General features: G+C 40.1%; 1 protein-coding gene across 9 annotated transcripts in view; it reads left to right on the top strand.

The window, feature by feature from the left end:
• FANCB (FA complementation group B) overlaps positions 1 to 15,855 on the top strand; it is a 29,007-nt gene extending 13,152 nt beyond the window's left edge. For all 9 annotated transcript variants that reach the window (XM_037900720.2, XM_037900678.2, XM_043537857.1 and 6 more), the window contains 5 exons: positions 4,595 to 4,723; positions 5,384 to 5,550; positions 8,462 to 8,913; positions 11,388 to 11,625; positions 15,304 to 15,855. In XM_037900720.2, the coding sequence (XP_037756648.1) occupies positions 4,595 to 4,723; positions 5,384 to 5,550; positions 8,462 to 8,913; positions 11,388 to 11,625; positions 15,304 to 15,724 (1,407 nt within the window). In that variant the 3' untranslated portion in view covers positions 15,725 to 15,855. The remainder of the gene's footprint in view (positions 1 to 4,594; positions 4,724 to 5,383; positions 5,551 to 8,461; positions 8,914 to 11,387; positions 11,626 to 15,303) is intronic.
• Positions 15,856 to 17,920: the final 2,065 nt, after the last annotated feature.

Raw genomic sequence — 17,920 nt, 5'->3', positions numbered from 1 at the left:
ACACATCCAGTTTCTTCAGTTTTATCTCCTCAGCTTTCTGTTGGAACCTTATAGCCACCATCTTATTCCTCTTTCATAAGCTCCAGTAATGTTATGGAGAAGAAAATTTGGTGTGCCTGGTGTCCTCAGACTTTCTTGATTTTCCCCCCTGCTACCCCTCCTCAATTCCCTGAGTCTGGCTCTGTGATAGATATGGCTCAGAATCTGTAGAATTATTTGATGATCTCATTCAAACAGAAGACTGCCTTACTGTTCTTGGTTATTATATGACCCTGTCACTGTGGTATGAGTACTTATATCCATGCTTAATTTATGAGAATTAATCACAAGTATTTGTTCTACCTGTTAACTTTTCAAGCTAAGATACACTCCTGGAGTGGCTCTGTTATCTTCTGAGATTGTAGGGGCTATTTTTAGGTAATTGTTTGCTCATCTACCCCCAAAGGATCACTTATGTTGTGTTCTGAAGTTTTCTGCTATTATAAGCCCTTCATATATTATATGAAGCCACTGGTATAGATCATGAAGCAGTCTGCGCTATGATTTATTTCTTTTGTTGTATGTGTAGTAATACCTAGATTCCCTAATCAGGTCAGGACCACATTGTTCTCAGTAAGCAGTATGTAGATAGGACATATGCTTCATCAACCTTTGATGATGCAGAGCTTTATTTTCCCAGTGTCTAGTCTAGGTAGTGGTTTGGGTGAGAGCTGGACACTGAAAAAAATGATTATAGAAAAATATATTCATAGGTAATCTTTGCATTAGCCCCGAAAGTAGCCTGGACACTTGAAGCTTTATAGCTCAGTACCTTCCTGTCTGGCCACTGAAGTTTTATAGGTGCCTCCTTCCTGTCTCTCCCACTTTCTCGAAGGCAATAATTTTCTTTGCTTTGGGCCTTATGGACCCATTGACTATCTCCCATGTAAGATTCTTTATACTGAAAATTTTCTTTTGAGTGCTTTTTGATCTTCATAGACCTGCAATCTAGATAGAGAACCCTGGGATTGTAAAATTTCCATCCTCCTGCTGATTATTATTTTATCTAACTTAATTGGCAACTTTATCTCTTACTCGACTGTCAATGAAATCTACACTTATGAAATGCATCATTTTTGCCAGAAAAGTCCCAGGGCTTCATTTACGCTAGAGGGAAATGACCTATGTGAAACGCGCAAGACTAATTCCTATTCAAAAAATTGCTCTCTACTTTCAAATTCTGTGCATCTTAATTTCTTAGATTAGTATTATTGGCCAGCTTTAGAAATCCTACTCTCAACTTAATGGCATTTCACTGTTTGGCTGTAACGTGATAACTTTTGAACGCCACATTGATTAATACCAAAATTTCAGGGAATTTTTAGGCCTCAAGGGTCAGAACCCTATTACTTTTGGGGTGGGGGTCAGAAAACTCGAAGGGGGGAAATGGAGGACACCTGGAGCCCTTGGAATATGTTTAGCAGAGCCATAGCATCAAGCACCTCTGCAATTGTCTATAGATCAAATTACAGTAAAAGCTTTATCTGGCATGTTAGGGATATGGGGGTGGGGAGCATGCTGGTTAGTAAAAATTCCAGTTAGTTATACTTACCAATAGAATACCAATTTTCAAATGATTAGAATACAATAAAATGAATAAAGTATAAAATAGTATACAGGTACTTACCAATCCAGTAGTAGTACTGCACTGCAAAGTAGTTGGTGTCTTGAAGCACTTGGGTGAATACAGGTAGTTTTCTATACAGTAGGTTATCTTATGACACTACATATCACTATGGACAGCGCATGGCATACATCTGAATCATTAAAATTACACTGAACACTATGGGCTTGGCTACACTTGCAAGTTAGCGCATTAAATCAGCCCTGGACGCCCCGACTCCTGAGATGTCCACACTGGCAAGACACGTAGAGCACCTGGACTCTGCAGTTGGAACGCTCCTGGTAATCCACCTCCACGAGAAGCATAGAGCTTGCTGCGCCCTGGCTCAAACGCCAGGGTGTCAGTGTGGACGACGTGTTGCATTACTGCACTGTGATTGACCGCCAGAAACGTCCCATAATCCCCTGAAGTCAAGTGGCCCCTTTTGTCATTGTTTTGAACTCGGCTGCAGGCATGTGGATATCCCCTTTCAAAGCTCAGTTTCTGACAGCCAGCGTGCTTATCTGCTCTGGGACAGATTTGATTGGGGATTGGTCCTGCTTTGAGCAGGGGGTTGGACTAGATGACCTCCTGAGGTCCCTTCCAACCCTGATATTCTATGATTCTATGATTCTAAAGCAAACCATTACTGTGGAATGCTGCTGCTGTGAGTGTGTCAGAGAGAGAGGTGAGGGAGAGGGGAGTCTGCTGCTGTCTGAACTTACAAGACAGCATGCTGACACACTCTGCCCCCCAAAACACACTGTCTCTTCCCCCACATACGCGCAACACACTCCCTGTCACACTCCACCCCCGCCCCCATTTGAAAAGCACGCTGCAGCCACTAGCACACTGGGATAGCTACCGCAATGCACTGCTCTTTGTGGCGTTGCAGGAGCTGCTTATGTGCCCAGGCCAGTGCGCTTGCAGCTGACAGTGTAAACACACAGCAGTGTTTTCCCTGCTGCGGTCTCAGAAGGCTCGTTTAACTCCCAGCGCTCTATATCTGCAAGTGTAGCCAAGCTCTAAAACTATACTGAACATAATTTAATCTTTCTTTGATGATTCAGAAGGCTCTTCAGGATCTTGCAGTGTGTCAGGGTCATCATTATCAACATCAATTATCATTGTAGGAGATTGGGCTGAATTTGTAATGACCCTATGACACACCCTGGAAGCTGCTTTTTTGAATAAATCCCTGATATCAGCTTGCTTACTTGTCTTCTGCCTCTTTTGCATAAAAGTAGAGTGCAGAATGTGCAATTGCATAACCTCCTGGGCAGTATACTCGTCCCAGTTACTAGACTGAAGATTTGTATTGGGAGATATCGGAAATGCAGTTAATAGAGCTTTCTGGTTGATAAAGTGCCAGATAACACAGCTTTTACTATAGTTGGTTGATAGCACCAATTAGTAACTTTCCATCAAGCATATCCCTATCTCACCTCTTCCCATTGTCCCAAAACAGTTTAACATGTTGATATCCTAAATGACATATCTCCCAGATAGAAAGAAGAGAAATAATGGTGGGTGAAAAGAGGTGCTCACAGAGACTCTGGCAAGAGGGAAAAATGCGGGGTGGACTCTGGTATGGAGTGGAAGGGGAAAATGGAGGGAGACTGGGGAATGCAGGTGAACACAGCACATAGAATGGGGGAGTCAGAGAGAGTCTTTGGGGGAATGAGAAATGGACACCTGGAGCCCTGGGCATGAGGATGGTGAAGGGTTTGCAGTGAGTTCCTGAAATAGAAACAAATGTGAGGGTTCCAAATGGGGAGCTTAGGAGCAAGAGTGGGGCAGTGTGCATGGAGTTCGTGCTGCAGAAACAACTAAAGGAATGAATCCCAACTTTTATATCTTTCAACCTTTCCCTTTTGAAAAGATAGCTTTGTGTCCTGAATCTTTTCTAAAATTCTCTTGATGCTCTTCTAGAAAGTAGGACAGAGGTGGAGACACAGCAAAGAGTTTACTAAACAAATACTTGAATACTTTGTCATGAAGCAGAACACATTCCAGACTTCTGCACCAAGATTTCTGGAGAAAAAGCATAGAAGATGCAAATTAGGGTTCAATAATTTATCATGCTTACAGTTTAAATTAGATTACCAGAGGGTTACTCACTTTATTGCTTCTTCAGGGTGAGCTCATTGCACACACCATGCATTCCTCCATTGACTCTCCCACCTCTGTGTGCTCCATGACCCTTCATTCATCCTCCACACCATTCTTATTCATTTTATTCCTGGCCGGGAGATAAGTGCATTCAGGGTGTCATCAAACTCTAATGGGACGATGGGCAGAGCTGAGATTATGCCAGTAGGCTGAATGGCTGCCATCAACTGGTTTTTGTTTGTTTGTTTTTTTTTTTTTTTTTTTTTTTTTTTTGGATCTATAGACGATTAAAGAGGTGGTTGAAGCAGCTAAGTCTACTAACTAGATGCAAGGGGCTTGCTGGGTCCTTTGCTTCCCCTCTCCCCCACCCCTTCTGGTTTTCATCAAAATAATAGATGTATGCCAATTTCTGCCTAGAACATTCCAGGCAATTTTGAGATTGATCAGATGGGGCATTCAGAAGTTAAGTGTAAAGTCTTTGTTTGGCCAATAATCCCAACCAACATAGGCAAAAAGAACTTTCTATTTAGATAGGAAAAGTAAAGCAGGAAGAGATGACTAAATATTTGTGTGGATCTATGATTTCTTTGAGGATCCAGAAGACTATCTTAAAGCTAAGATTTTTTTTTTAAGTGTCTAAAGTTAGGCACCCAAGTTTGTTTTGTCAGCAAAGTGGCCTGATTTTCAAAATATGAATTTCAGCGCCTAACTTCAGGCACCCTGAAGTTAAAATTTTGACTTAAATGTCTAGAGTGGAGTATAAAGCTAAAAGGCCCTAAGGCACTTCCATTCATACTTTGCTGACTTAAGTCTAATCACCATCCTTTTTATACCCCACAGGCTGGTTGCAGTTCTGTTCGGGAACTTCAACAGCATTTACGGCTCAAGGAGAAGGTTCTTTTTGAATCTTGCTGCGCATTAATAGATCTTGTCCAAGAGCGAGAGCATATCCTACCAACTGCAGAAGAGGTAAAATAGACTGTGAGGTCATGGTTTCTATATTTTTTGTCAAAATGAAATATGATCTATTTTAACTGGAGATGGGTATATAGTAGGAAACTGACTTTTCAGTTGTGGGTTGAAAAGGCCACACACTTAAGGAAACTGACTCTTAGTATATTTCCCTAGATGTGTGGCATATTCAATTAACCTACATTGGAGCATCTCTATTTTAGGGCATCTCAAGACTCACCTTTGTCAATGTCTAGCTAATTAATAGTTTTAGGTACCAAAAGCTATTAAGAAATTAAGATGAAATAGTGCAAGACAACTTTGGATCACATACCCAACTGGCTTGAACAGGGTTATGTGGCAGTACAGCGTTGTTGTAATATATAATCAGTTTCACAATGGAAGGATGAATTTTGAGTTTCTTAATGCATATGAGGAGTTCATTGCAAAGCACAGTTAGATAAACACATCTTACATTTATTGTAGAGGATAGAATTAGTTTCTATAGATTTCCATTCATACTTCAAGTATAACACATTCCAGGTAAATTTCTGTTTTGTCCTCATGACCAGCTGAATACTTTTTGGTAATCAGTAAAGTAAAAACACTTAAATACTTCAGTAAAAGAATTATACTGTATGCACTTCAGTTATTTAAACAGATATATTTTTCTGTAAGGAAGGTCTTGTTTCGCTCTGGGATGATGAAGAAGATTTTCTGTATCCTCTTGATAAAAAGATGACATTGACATCTGAGGTCCCAGAACACCTCATAGAGAAATTATGGCAACGTGTGGTGGATGACAGTTTGGTAATTGGAGTAAAAATAACAGAATCACCTAACTTGTAAGTAAATACATTCTAATAACTTAGTCTATAAGTTGGATCCTGCAGTTATAAAGTTGAAGGTGACTACAAAGTTAAAAATTTGACTTGTAACTTTTGGCTCTGTGCTTTAGAAATCTATTTTATGTTATAAACCAGGGGTGGCCAAACTTACTTACCCTCCGGGTCGCATATGACAAAATTTCAGAAAATCAAGATCCAGGTCACGCCTGCTGGGGCTCAGGGCTTCAGTCCGGTGGCGTGGGAGGGTCTCAGAACTTCAGCCATGCAGGAGGCGCCTGCCGGGGCTCAGGTTTCAGCCCTGCGGGGAGGGTGATCTCAGGGGTTCAGCTGTGCGGGAGATGTTTGCCCAGGCTCAGGAATTCAGCCCCGATCCTGCTGAAGCCCCGAGCCCTGGCAGGCATGCCCCGTGGGGCTGAAGCCCTGAGACCCCCTTCCCATTGGGCAGAAGCCAAAGGTGATATATTGGCGGGGGGGGAGACATGTACCCGTCCCCCAATTTTTGCCTGAGTTTGCTGGCCCCGCTCAGTCACATGGTGCCACCAGACCCACTTCGTGCACTGCAGTTGCTGGAGCTGTCAAGCTGGGAGCTATAGACATAAGGAGAGGCAGTGGCAAATAGCTGGGAGCTGCAGGGAGAGCCACTGCTTTTGCTGCTGCCTCTCCCTGCAGAGCTAACATCTTGAAGCTGCAGGGAGGGGCCACTGAGGGTAAGCGGGGAGACGTGTCTGGGGGGTGTGACTCAAGCTGTTGGGAGGAGCAGGGGACAAACCTTTAAATTGTGCACCCCCTCCTTTCCCCCCCCCCCAAGCAGGCACCAGTTGTCTCTGGCAGAACCTCTAGTCCCACCACCCTGCTGCAAGGCAGAAGCCCTGAGTTCCCCACAGTCTGGTAGATGGAGAATGGGGAGCGGGGGAGGGGACATGGGGGGCTCCACAAGACGCACTTTAACTGTAAAAGAGCCATGGTTTAGCAACCCCTGTTATAAACTTAAAGAAATTTTAAACTACATAGGAAGCAAGAAAACTGAACATAATACACTACCTATGTGCAATGTGGCTACATCAATGCTAAAAGTTCCTTAACTTTTGCATTTCTGGATTTATTTTTCACTGTATCCTTTCTGCTGCCTTAGCATAGTTCCTTCAATAAATCTAAAAATGTTTGTTTCTGTTTCCATTCTTGGCAAGAGTCCATGTCATTTTAAGAGAAAAGTACCATAGAAAACATTGCAGACTTTCTGTTGACCATAACATTTGTAACATCTGGCCACATGATGTGCATCCAGCTACTCTTGTGTTAGTCTTCTGAATTGAATTTTGTTACAGTTTGGTGTTTGATGTGAAGCCAAATAAAAATTTGGCAATCCCACATGATTTAAATCAAGTGTAAATAAATTTGTAGCACTTCCTGTATGTATAAAAAATTAAATAAAACTAACTTTCTTTAAAATGACTTGTTTATTCTGTTATATAGCTTGATTTTCATAGTTAGTTGAACATTTTCCATCCCTAGAGAGTGTTCACTAATTCACTTATGTCCTAGAAAAATATAATTAGCAGGTATTTAATTTGAAAAGTGCGTTTAAACTTGACACAGGAACATATTGCTTTTTAGAGGCAGAGCTCTCACCTTTTGACCTATGTATATTCCTATAAGCAATGTAGTAGAGGTTGGGAAAGTTAGTCTTTTGGGGGGTGACACTGAAAATCTGTCCAATGACTGTGAGTGAACTGACCTGCTAAGCCTTTTAGACACTGTGCCTGAGCTATACATGTGGTCTCTCTCAACTGCCAGATTGCTATAGCTTTATAAAAAAAACTTGACTTCATCTTCATCTCTAAGAGCCACTGGGGGAAGAGGTTGTCTTCGCTTTTAAGTTTTAATTTTTAGCTCTGAAGGTAGTAATTTTGTATTTAACATAGTAATTGTTTTTAATGGGACCATGGAATATTTAACTAACAATGCCTGTGCCTAAAAACATTTCCCCTTCCTTTTGAGCGAAATTGCAATGTTGTATCGTAGCATAAGATGTTACTTCACTGCAAAGAAAACTGTGAAACATGAGTCTTTTAAACCTGACTCATAGCTTGAAGCTTAGTTGACTGACAAAATGAAATTAACAAAAACATTGTTTCAAGTCCTTTTAGGGCCCCTGTGAGAGAACAGTACATAGTAATATTAAAGTGAATAGAGCATTTCACAAATTTCACACAGCACTGTATCGTATCTGTTAAGTTAAATAGTGTAATAATTTAGAATCTTACTTTGAAATTCAAATGCTATTTGAACAAAACTCCATAGAGGTTTCTAAAATTAAGTCTGAAGTAGCAGAAGGGCCCTATCCTTCACTTGAAGAATTAACATCACATTTCAAACAGATTTTTAAAGATGGCAGGAATGTTGCTGTTCTGTATTTTACGTATCCTTGTACTGCATTATAAGTAAATATACCTTTTTAAAACAAAATTTAAAAATAAACTTTAATCGTTTATCTACACAAACTTGTGACTGGGATTTTCAGTGACATCTAGGGGAATTCAGCACATAGATCGTATTAACTTCCAATGGGAATTGGACACCTAGCTGCCGTAGGCTTCTCTGAAAATCCCAGCCTGTGTTTTCGAAACCTAACACCATGCATACTGACTTGGGTAAAGTATATATTAAAATATACTTTCAAAGTGCTTACCTGACACCTTTGCACTATCATATGAATTAGTCTGAAAGTATGTTAAAGATTTTTTGATCAATTCATCTGTTCTTTGGTAATGCGGCTGACAGCATAAAATCTTGAATCTCCAAGACGTTAAAGCACTAAATGTCAGTGCGCCTCTTTGCAAAATTTGGTTATATTTGTCTGACTGTAAAATGTGAACTTGAAGTACAGTAATCTTTATGGGTTTTACAGGTCACTGCATGATGTCAGCTTATCCCTGGTAATGGATCATGACTTCACTTCAGTTTCTCCAGTTATTGAGTGTCAGAGTAAAATAGTTAAACTGAATAAGACTTTCTCAGCAATGTCTATCTCCTCATGCCAAATGGAGCCACAACCAAAAAGGATAAAATTAGACTTCCATAGCAAGAATGATCTGAAAAAAGAGTACCTTGGAAGACCTTCTAAAATTCCGTTAGATGGGGCAAAGACATTTGTTGCTGTTACCCGCCTTTCACCACTGCTGGCATTCCGTGATATATGTTGTATGATACTGCTGCATGCTAAGATGAGAAAATATCAAAATGGCAACCTGCCAGAAAGCAAAAAGCTGACTTTACTATGTGGGAAAATTTCATTATGTTTGGAAGATATTTCAAGTGGAAAATATTCAGTAAACTTGCTAAGAAATAATAGTCATACAGGTAAATATGTAATGCATTGATTTGTTCACATTAGTCAGAAGAGCTGGTTAATTTAATTTCCTCATCTTTGTTTTAAGCCATAATCTCATTTTTTCATATTGTAATTATTTTTATCAAAATATGTATAATTTCATTACAAAGTAATGGTCTGTCATGAATTAGAAACTGACTGAGACAGAAATCAGTAGGAAAAATGTGTTCTCAGTGTGGAAAAATTTTAAGTAAGTTGCTCCCAGGTTCTGTACTTAGGTTTAGTGCTTAAATATATTCATTGATCTTAAAAAGGGGGAGAGCAGTGCACAATTTGGAGGTAACATAAAATTTAGATTCTTTATTTAGAAAAGACAGAGGAACTTCAGAGGGACCTAATAAAACTTAAGTCAATTGGCATTGTGATGGCGGATGATGAATGGAAGGTAATGCATCCTGGAAAGAATAATTTGAACTTCATATAACTAGAGCTGGTTGAGGGATTTCTGGTTTGAGAAATTTTGACACTTTGAAATTTGGTTGCTTTCCATATTGGAACACAACCAATTTTTTCAAAACTTCTTGTGACCTGAAAATTCTGAAAAAATGTCATTTCAGAAATGCTAACACATGGTATTTCCAAAATAAAATATGCTCTCCCGTCCAACTGCTGTCCTGTGAAATGGAGATTGTTGTCATTTTCACTCAGCAGCTGCCTGGGATCCCAGACCTGCTTATGGTGTACAGTGCTGGGGCAGCCCTGCCATGGAAAGTGCCCCAAAGCTGCAAACCCTGGGAGCTCATTCCAGGCTCCCAGCTCCATGGCGGAGAATGTTGGAAGTCCTGAGAGCCCTGGCTTCAGCCAAGATTCTCCAGTCTGCCAGCTTCCCTTCCATGGCACCAGAAGCAAAGCCCCAATTAATCCCTCCACAGCAGGGAGCCTAGATACCCTGAGAGTCCCCAGGGCTTTCAGGCTACCAGCAGGAATCCTGGGAACCCTGACAGTGGGGCTGCTTTGGAGCCATGGACCCTGGAATCCTGGGATTCGTGACCTGCATGGCACAGCTCCCCAGCAGCTGACCAGGTGAGCAGACAGGGAACCAGGCAACTGTGTGTGATTTGGCCAAATGCTCATCAAAAGTTTGTTGAACCTGACTCACTTTCACAAGAAATTTCAGGTTTGGCAAACCAGTGTATACAGTTTTGTCTGCAATTTTCTTACCAGCTCTGCATAAACTTTGCTGGGATCAAAATAACTATAATCCTCTTTTCTGTTTAATGCACATTGTTTGCTTTTTGATCACCAATGTGTAGGATATCCATTTTATATATAATGGTGTTATCCCATTATAAATCAATGGCCTTCTCCCTGAATACTGAATTCAATTCTGGTCATCCTCTTGCAAAAAAAGATGTAGCAGAAATAGAAGATGCCCACAGACAAGTAACATCTCTAGAGGCATGGAAAGGCTTCTACATGTGTAGAAATTGAAAAGGCAAAGATTTTTTTCATTTAGAGAAATTAAATAAGGGGAAGGGATAGGATAGAGGTATACAAAGAGAGAATGATATAGAGAAGGTAAATTGGGAGTTCCAGTTTATTCTTGTTTAATAGAGAAACAAGGGGCACCAAATTTAAAACTCATTCTTCAAGAGAAACTGACAAACAAGCTTATTTGGCAAATCTTAGAGCTTGATCTGAGGAGGAAAGGGGGAGAAAAATGTCTTTAAAGATACAGTCTCTACTGCTTATCTCCTCTAAGTATGAAATATTAAACTTTCATATAAACAATTATATAACAATATTTTTCCTGGGATAACTAGCTAAACATTTTGAGATTACCTCATACCGATGACAAAATAAACCCTTTTCATTTAAAAAAAAAAAATTCTCATTTGGTCTGATTTTAGAATCAGATCTCCCTCTCTAGTGATACAGTTATCTCCCTCTCTCAATCAGCTGCAGGGAATCTGAAATTCTTTGTCATCTCTGCGGGCAAAGCCAGGGAAGCGGAGACTATTTTGGAGATACTGTATCAATGGCCAAGGTCCACCAATCATACTAATATCACAGTAGGCTATTGATAATTCTCTTGGCAAACCGATGTTTTTCCCTACAACTCTCTAATATCCAGGAGGCCCTTTGTCAGCTGACCTGGATGCTTGCTAAGAACCCAGTAAGAAGGTGGTGGGAAGGGAATTCCCTGGGAAGGGCTGGATGTTTTGGTAGACTTGTGAGGTGAAACAGAATCCAAGGGTGACAGTTGTGATGTAAGATCAAGCAAGAGGGACATACCAATGCTAGGTAAGCAAGGTAGATATCATCTGTGACTATGGAAACATTGAAACTTCCCAGTTCCAGCTTCCTTGAAATAGCAGTAAAAAGGAGGTATTGAAATTGAGGATGAAATCTGAAAGAAAAACGCATTTTGATCAGTATTTGTTAACTACTAAAATATTTAAATACTTAGATTTAATATCTTTTCATATTTTTTCTCTTACAGGCACCATGGAAGATATATTTGCTATTCTTGCAGTCTCTCTCAAATTCTCCTTTCAGATAGTCTCATCTGACTGCACACTGACTCCGGTGAACATGTGGCTACTGTCACAAATGGAGTGTATGCCAATCAAAGAATGCCCTGAAAATATGTTTTGTCATAAATTGGGAAGTCTGCATGGCACTGTCTTTAACTGGAATCTAAAAACTCCATTTGAAGGAACTTTAACATTGTTTTGCAGGTAATGGTAATTGGAAAGTTTAGGGAATACCAAGTTCTATGTGATGGGTTCCTCCTGGGGTGCCACCTGGAGCCCCACTAAGCCCCCTGATCCACCAGCCAGGGCTCCCTCTCACACTGTACTGCTGTGACAAACTTCAAAGCCCTCCAGCCTGCACTTTCCCCAGCATTCATACAGGTAGCTGCAGTTATATGCGGGCTCTCTAACCACCAGATTCCCAGCCTGGGACCCCAAAGTAGTACTGTCCTGCCCTGGTCAAATCTGGCCAGTATATGGGTTTAATACCCGGTCCACCTCTCCCTCAGTGTGACGAGAACAATGCACACTTGTGGTAACCAAGCGAGAGATTTTTTCCCCAAGCGCTCCAGTCGGAGCTCACTGATTTAGATGAAAACAAAACAAGTTACTAAACTACAAAAAATAGATTTTAAGTGATTTATAAGGGATAATAAACAGATCAAAGCAGATTACCTAGCAAAGAAACAAAAAATGCAAACTAAGCTTAATATACTAGATAGATAGGATATGAATTAGCAGATTCTCACCCTAAAAGATGATACAAGCAGGCTGCAGATTCTTAAGGGGCAAGCTGAACTTGCTTCACAGCTTGGAATCCCCTGGTATTTCATTCACCAGGCTAGAAATTGCTTTAGCCTGGGTCCAGCACTTCCCCCAGTTCAGTCTTTGTTCCTCGGATGTTTCCAGGAGTAGTCTTTTGTGGGGACTGAAGAAAACCAGATGATTTCACTCCCTGCCTTATATAGCTTTTGCATATGGTGGGAACCCTTTGTTCCAAAGTTTGGTTCCCAACCCAGTCTGTGGAAAAATACTAACATCCCAAGACTGGTCACATGTCCTTGTAGTGTCATAGCAGGCATCACTCATAGGCTGAGTAATGTTCTCAAGACAGCTCACCAGGTGGGAGATAAGCTTCTCCTAAGGCCTTTTGTTTTCCCTAATGGCTCACTGCTCTGAATACGCCCTTCCCAACCAGCTATCTAGACTGAAAGCATCTTGTCTAATGGGCGTTACCCTGGTGTAGTTACATTTGAAATACAGATACCTAGTATTTATAACTTCAGATACAAAAATGATACATGAATACAGACAATGATACATATGATTTTAAGAAATCATATTCAGCAAATCATAACTCTTCCAATGTCACCTCACATGGCTTATTTTGCATAAAATACATCAGAATTATGCTATGATCAGATAATATTACTATGAAGAATATGGGGTGCAGTGTCAGATCCTCCATAACCTGAGTTTGAGGCAAAATATTATTTTTTCATAATTATTTTGCCATAGTGTAATAAGTATAGCAGTGACAGCCATTTAGGACTGTGTTTAAATTACCATCCTATGCCTATTAGTAGATCTGATTGGATTGCCGTTTGCAATCATTTGTGCTCTGCACAGACACTTGGGCATAAAATCAAAGTATATACAGGACTAATGCTATTTAATATGTCAAAATACACAGTTCCATGAATTTGCAATAATGTATGTTCAGCAACTTTAAGGGTTGTCTTTGCTTACTACCCTTGGAAAATAATGCATGTCTCGGAGTCAGATTTCTGGCTATATTCCCTTGGCACTAAGAATTGGAATCTCACTACTAACCACAGATCTTCAGTAAATGAATGAAGCTTAGCAGTTTGCAAGCTTTCCTATAGGGCTTCTTATATGCAAACTTCATGAGGGAGTTTGGAGAGTGCAAATATCTGCAACTCTCATGAGTTCCCTACTTTTTTCAGTTTATGGCCATTCAGTTTGAATTGCAAGATTATGTCAATTTAGGAAAATCCTGAATTTCTCTAAAAGGTAATTTAACTTTTATTTAAATAAAACTAAATTTGCCCTTTAACACTGTGATTAATAATAAGAAATCTACAAATGGTGATCTGATCATTAACCATTTTTTCACTTAACATCTCATAGTGAATTTTAATTCAATATTCTGTATACAGTGCTGATTAATTCCTGACCTCAAAATCTAATAAGTGATAGTATAAATCTTTGTCTGAATAGTCACGATTGCACCTTCATTATTTTTTTTCAGTGTGGATCAGCTGAACTAGCATGTATCCACGTTTAGATCTTACCTGTTTCAGAAATGGGTAGGCCACAGAACTTCTTCCATCAGGCCAAGTACTATGTTAATAATAGCAATATTATTTGGCTTGGTAGCCTACACAGTATGCTAAATGCTTCTCAAACATGAAATATGGTACATTCCCTACCCTGAACAATTCAGTCTAAAAGACAGAGTAAAGAGAAGGTATTACTGGTGTGCCTTTATAATTATAGTAGGCTCAGTTTTTACTCAAAGTAGGCATTAGCGTCGTTGTTTCATATGAAGAATACAGTGTATCATCACCAAATTTAAAGGACATTATTTGAGTAAAGATTGAATCATCTGAGGAACTCTGAATAAATCTGCTAGTGAAAACTGATTCAATATCAGTCTTTTTAAGAAACTGTGTGTCTTACCATTGTTTTTATCCCTTTTGCTAATAAACCACTGGCTAGTTATCTTTCAAACTTCCCGTGTAATTAATTCATTGAAAACTAGTGCCAAAGATACATTTGAGGAATTCAGGTTATATCGCTAATCAAAGTTATTAACTTCAGTGTATCTAAGTTTTGCCCTTATACTTATAATTAACTCTCATTCTAATAGTTGTCATTTCATATAATTTATGAGACTGAAGCCACAGGCCATCTTTGGTGAAGATGGACACTATTTCACTAAAGCTTTATCGTGAAAATAAAGCTTTTTCTATCTTCCCTTGTCTTCAAATGGACTGAAATCAGAATGCCTTGAAGAAAAATGGCAGGCCCAATAGTCTGTGGTTTAAAAAAATGTACAGGAAACTGAAGACAGCCTAGGCTGTAAACTCCAGTTCAGTCAGGGATAGCATCCAATATGCTGGGTGCTTTCAAGTCTCTGGTTAAGCTCTTTGGCTTCAAAGACTCCTCTCTTCTGAGGATCTGGGGCTGGCCCAGCACAGCAGATGTAGCGTTTGACAGGCCATTCTGTCTTCCCTGAGTCTCCCATGGCCCATAATACTACATCCGCATGCCATAATGGAAGTTGTGGGAAAAGCATCCCTGCCCACTGCTATACCCTCCTGCTCTTGTATTGAAAAACCCCATGAAATCATAAACTAAAAACACTTTTCTAAAGGAATTAAGGCTGGTTAAGTGCAACATAGCCATTCCCTCTGTAAACCCTTAAAAACAAGAAAATGCCAAGTTATGGGACAACTCTTTACTATACTTTAATGTCCACACAAAACACATTGTAACTTCCTTCTGGCTCAGCATGTAAGGAAACACACTAACTCAACACATGACTCTCCTTCACCCCCTTAATTACAGTCCAATACTTGTCCCAGAAACAGATGCCACACAGCACTCTGAACTGTGAGTATATATCTCAGCGCTGATGTTGCGCAAGTCTACTTAGTATTAATTCTTTGGCTGTACAGTAGTTGGCATAAAGAGAAGATTTTGCTTGCCATTCTACCTGCAGGAAATAGAACTTAAAAGATTTATACAATAAGATGTATAGGTAATTTCCCCAGTCAGTTTAAAGTAGCTTCATTGTATAGTTCCACTAACGAATTTTGAAAGAATTGTATCCTTTGTGTTTGTTTTATTTTACAGAAATCAAACTGTCTTGTTCCAGTGCCTTCATAGCCTCATTGGAGTTCTCCCACCAACCTGCAAAGTAAAACTCCTGAGGTTAGAAAGCAAGGACATCCTTACTGACCAGTTTGCACGAGCTTTGGAAAAGGAAATGGTCACCCTTCGGAGTTCTTTCTCCTCTGCAGTAAGTGAAGTTGAAAACAACTTGACCTTGAGCTGTGAGGCAGGCAAGGAAATGAGCAGGGTTACAGTGTCGTCTTTGTCTGACAAAAAGGAAGCAGTGCGACAGTTCAGAGAGAAGCTTCAAAACGAACAGAAGCAAAGTGCATTGGGTATGAACCGAACAGTAGGCGGTGCCCTTTACAGACAAATTACTTCGAAAATTGCTGAGGCTCAGCTGTGTTCTGATATGATTGCGTGGAGACTGAACGTTTCATAATGATTCCTCTCTAAATTTATTTTGAATATAATTTTATTTAAATGACTCTCTAAAGCACTATTTATATTTTGTTTTTACTTTCTGTATGTAACTCCTTTTTAGAAGATGGAGAATAAAACTTTTTTCTACCAGTGTTGTCACTACTGTTTGATACATATATTTTCATTTTTTGAAAGTACTTAGAATTAACATAACTTTTCACTTTGTAAATCATAAATTGATATGAATAAATAAATACCTATATTTTGGCTGATGAAGCATAGCCAGTTTGACACTAAGTGAACATTAAAGATGGACCTCTAGGACAGCTAGACAGCAAGTACTTTTACAGTTTTAAATAAAGCCTGTAAGAAGATGCCTGTTGTAGACATTGACAATACTTAGATTTGTATTGATTTAAAACTGAATCTTAAGGTTGGCATTTACAAGAATCTAAAGGAGTTAAGTACCCAATTTCCATTGAATTTCAATAGGGCTTGGGCATCTAATTCCCTTAAACTTGTAAAATAAATGGTGTACATTTCCTCTTCGGAGAAGTGAATCAAAAGTGGTATCCGTAATTTCAGGTGACCACACTCTAGTAAAAATAAGCCATCTCAATTTGAGTCTCCTTAAATGGATGCAATTAGGTGAGGAATTGGTATCATAGAATCATAGACTATCAGGAAGTCTGTGGGACCTCAGGAAGGGACCTCAGGAGGTCATCTAGTCCAACCCCCTGCTCAAAGCAGGACCAATCCCCAACTAAATCATCCCAGCCAGGGCTTTGTCAAGCCTGACCTTAAAAACCCCAAAGGAAGGAGATTCCACCACCTCCCTAGGTAACGCATTCCAGTGTTTCACCACCCTCCTAGTGAAAAAGTTTTTCCTAATATCCAACCTAAACCTCCCCCACTGCAACTTGAGACCATTACTCCTTGTTCTGTCATCAGCTGCCACTGAGAGCAGTCTATATCCATCCTCTTTGGAACCCCCTTTCAGGTAGTTGAAAGCCGCTATCAAATCCCCCCTCATTCTTCTCGTCCGCAGACTAAACAATCCCAGTTCCCTCAGCCTCTCCTCATAAGTCATGTGTTCCAGTCCCCTAATCATTTTTGTTGCCCTCCACTGGACTCTTTCCAATTTTTCCACATCCTTCTTGTAGTGTGGGGCTCAAAACTGGACACAATACTCCAGATGAGGCCTCACCAATGTCAAATAGAGGGGAACGATCACGTCCCTCGATCTGCTGGTAATGCCCCTACTTATACATCCCAAAATGCCATTGGCCTTCTTGGCAACAAGGGCACGCTGTCGACTCATATCCAGCTTCTCGTCCACTGTAACCCCTAGGTCCTTTTCTGCAGAACTGCTGCCGAGCCATTCAGTCCCTAATCTGTAGCGGTGCATGGGATTCTTCCGTCCTAAGTGCAGGACTCTGCACTTGTCCTTGTTGAACCTCAGCAGATTTCTTTTGGCCCAATCCTCTAATTTGTCTAGGGCCCTCTGTATCCTATACCTACCTTCCAGTGTATCTACCACTCCTCCCAGTTTAGTGTCATCTGCAAACTTGCTGAGGGTGCAATCCACACCATCCTCCAGATCATTTATGAAGATTTTGAACAAAACCGGCCCGAGGACCGACCCCTGGGGCACTCCACTTGACACCGGCTGCCAACTAGACATGGAGCCATTGATCACTACCCGTTGAGCCCGACAATCTAGCCAACTTTCTATCCACCTTATAGTCCATTCATCCAGCCCATACTTCTTTAACTTGCTGGCAAGAATACTGTGGGAGACTGTGTCAAAAGCTTTGCTAAAGTCAAGGTAGCTCTGTTCCATTTTCTTTGGGTAGGAGATGTACTTCTACATTTATAATATTGGCTCCCAGATATTACTGGGGTGATATATTTGAGATGCAAAAAGTAAGGAACATCACAACCAAATCTAGAGCACATTTGAACATTAGTGGCTGACTATAAATGCAAAATTAGGTTGTTATCAATAAAAAAGCTGATACGGGAAAACTAATCAGACTACAGAACAAACTTGCCGGGTCAAACAAACTTGCCGGGTTTTGGTTACATTAATAGGAAAAGGAAACAAGAAATCAGACTGTCAACTGAGGCAAAATGCAATTACGATAATAAGTATTTGTTAGATTTTACTTATAGAGTGAATCTAAGTTGTCTGGGCTAAAGCTTATTCTTTATA

This window comes from Chelonia mydas, chromosome 1 (assembly GCF_015237465.2).
Source record: "Chelonia mydas isolate rCheMyd1 chromosome 1, rCheMyd1.pri.v2, whole genome shotgun sequence".
In the NCBI taxonomy this organism is placed as follows: domain Eukaryota; kingdom Metazoa; phylum Chordata; order Testudines; family Cheloniidae; genus Chelonia; species Chelonia mydas.
The sequence above is the reverse complement of the archived record's forward strand: the minus strand, read 5'-3'. Positions and strand labels throughout refer to the sequence as shown.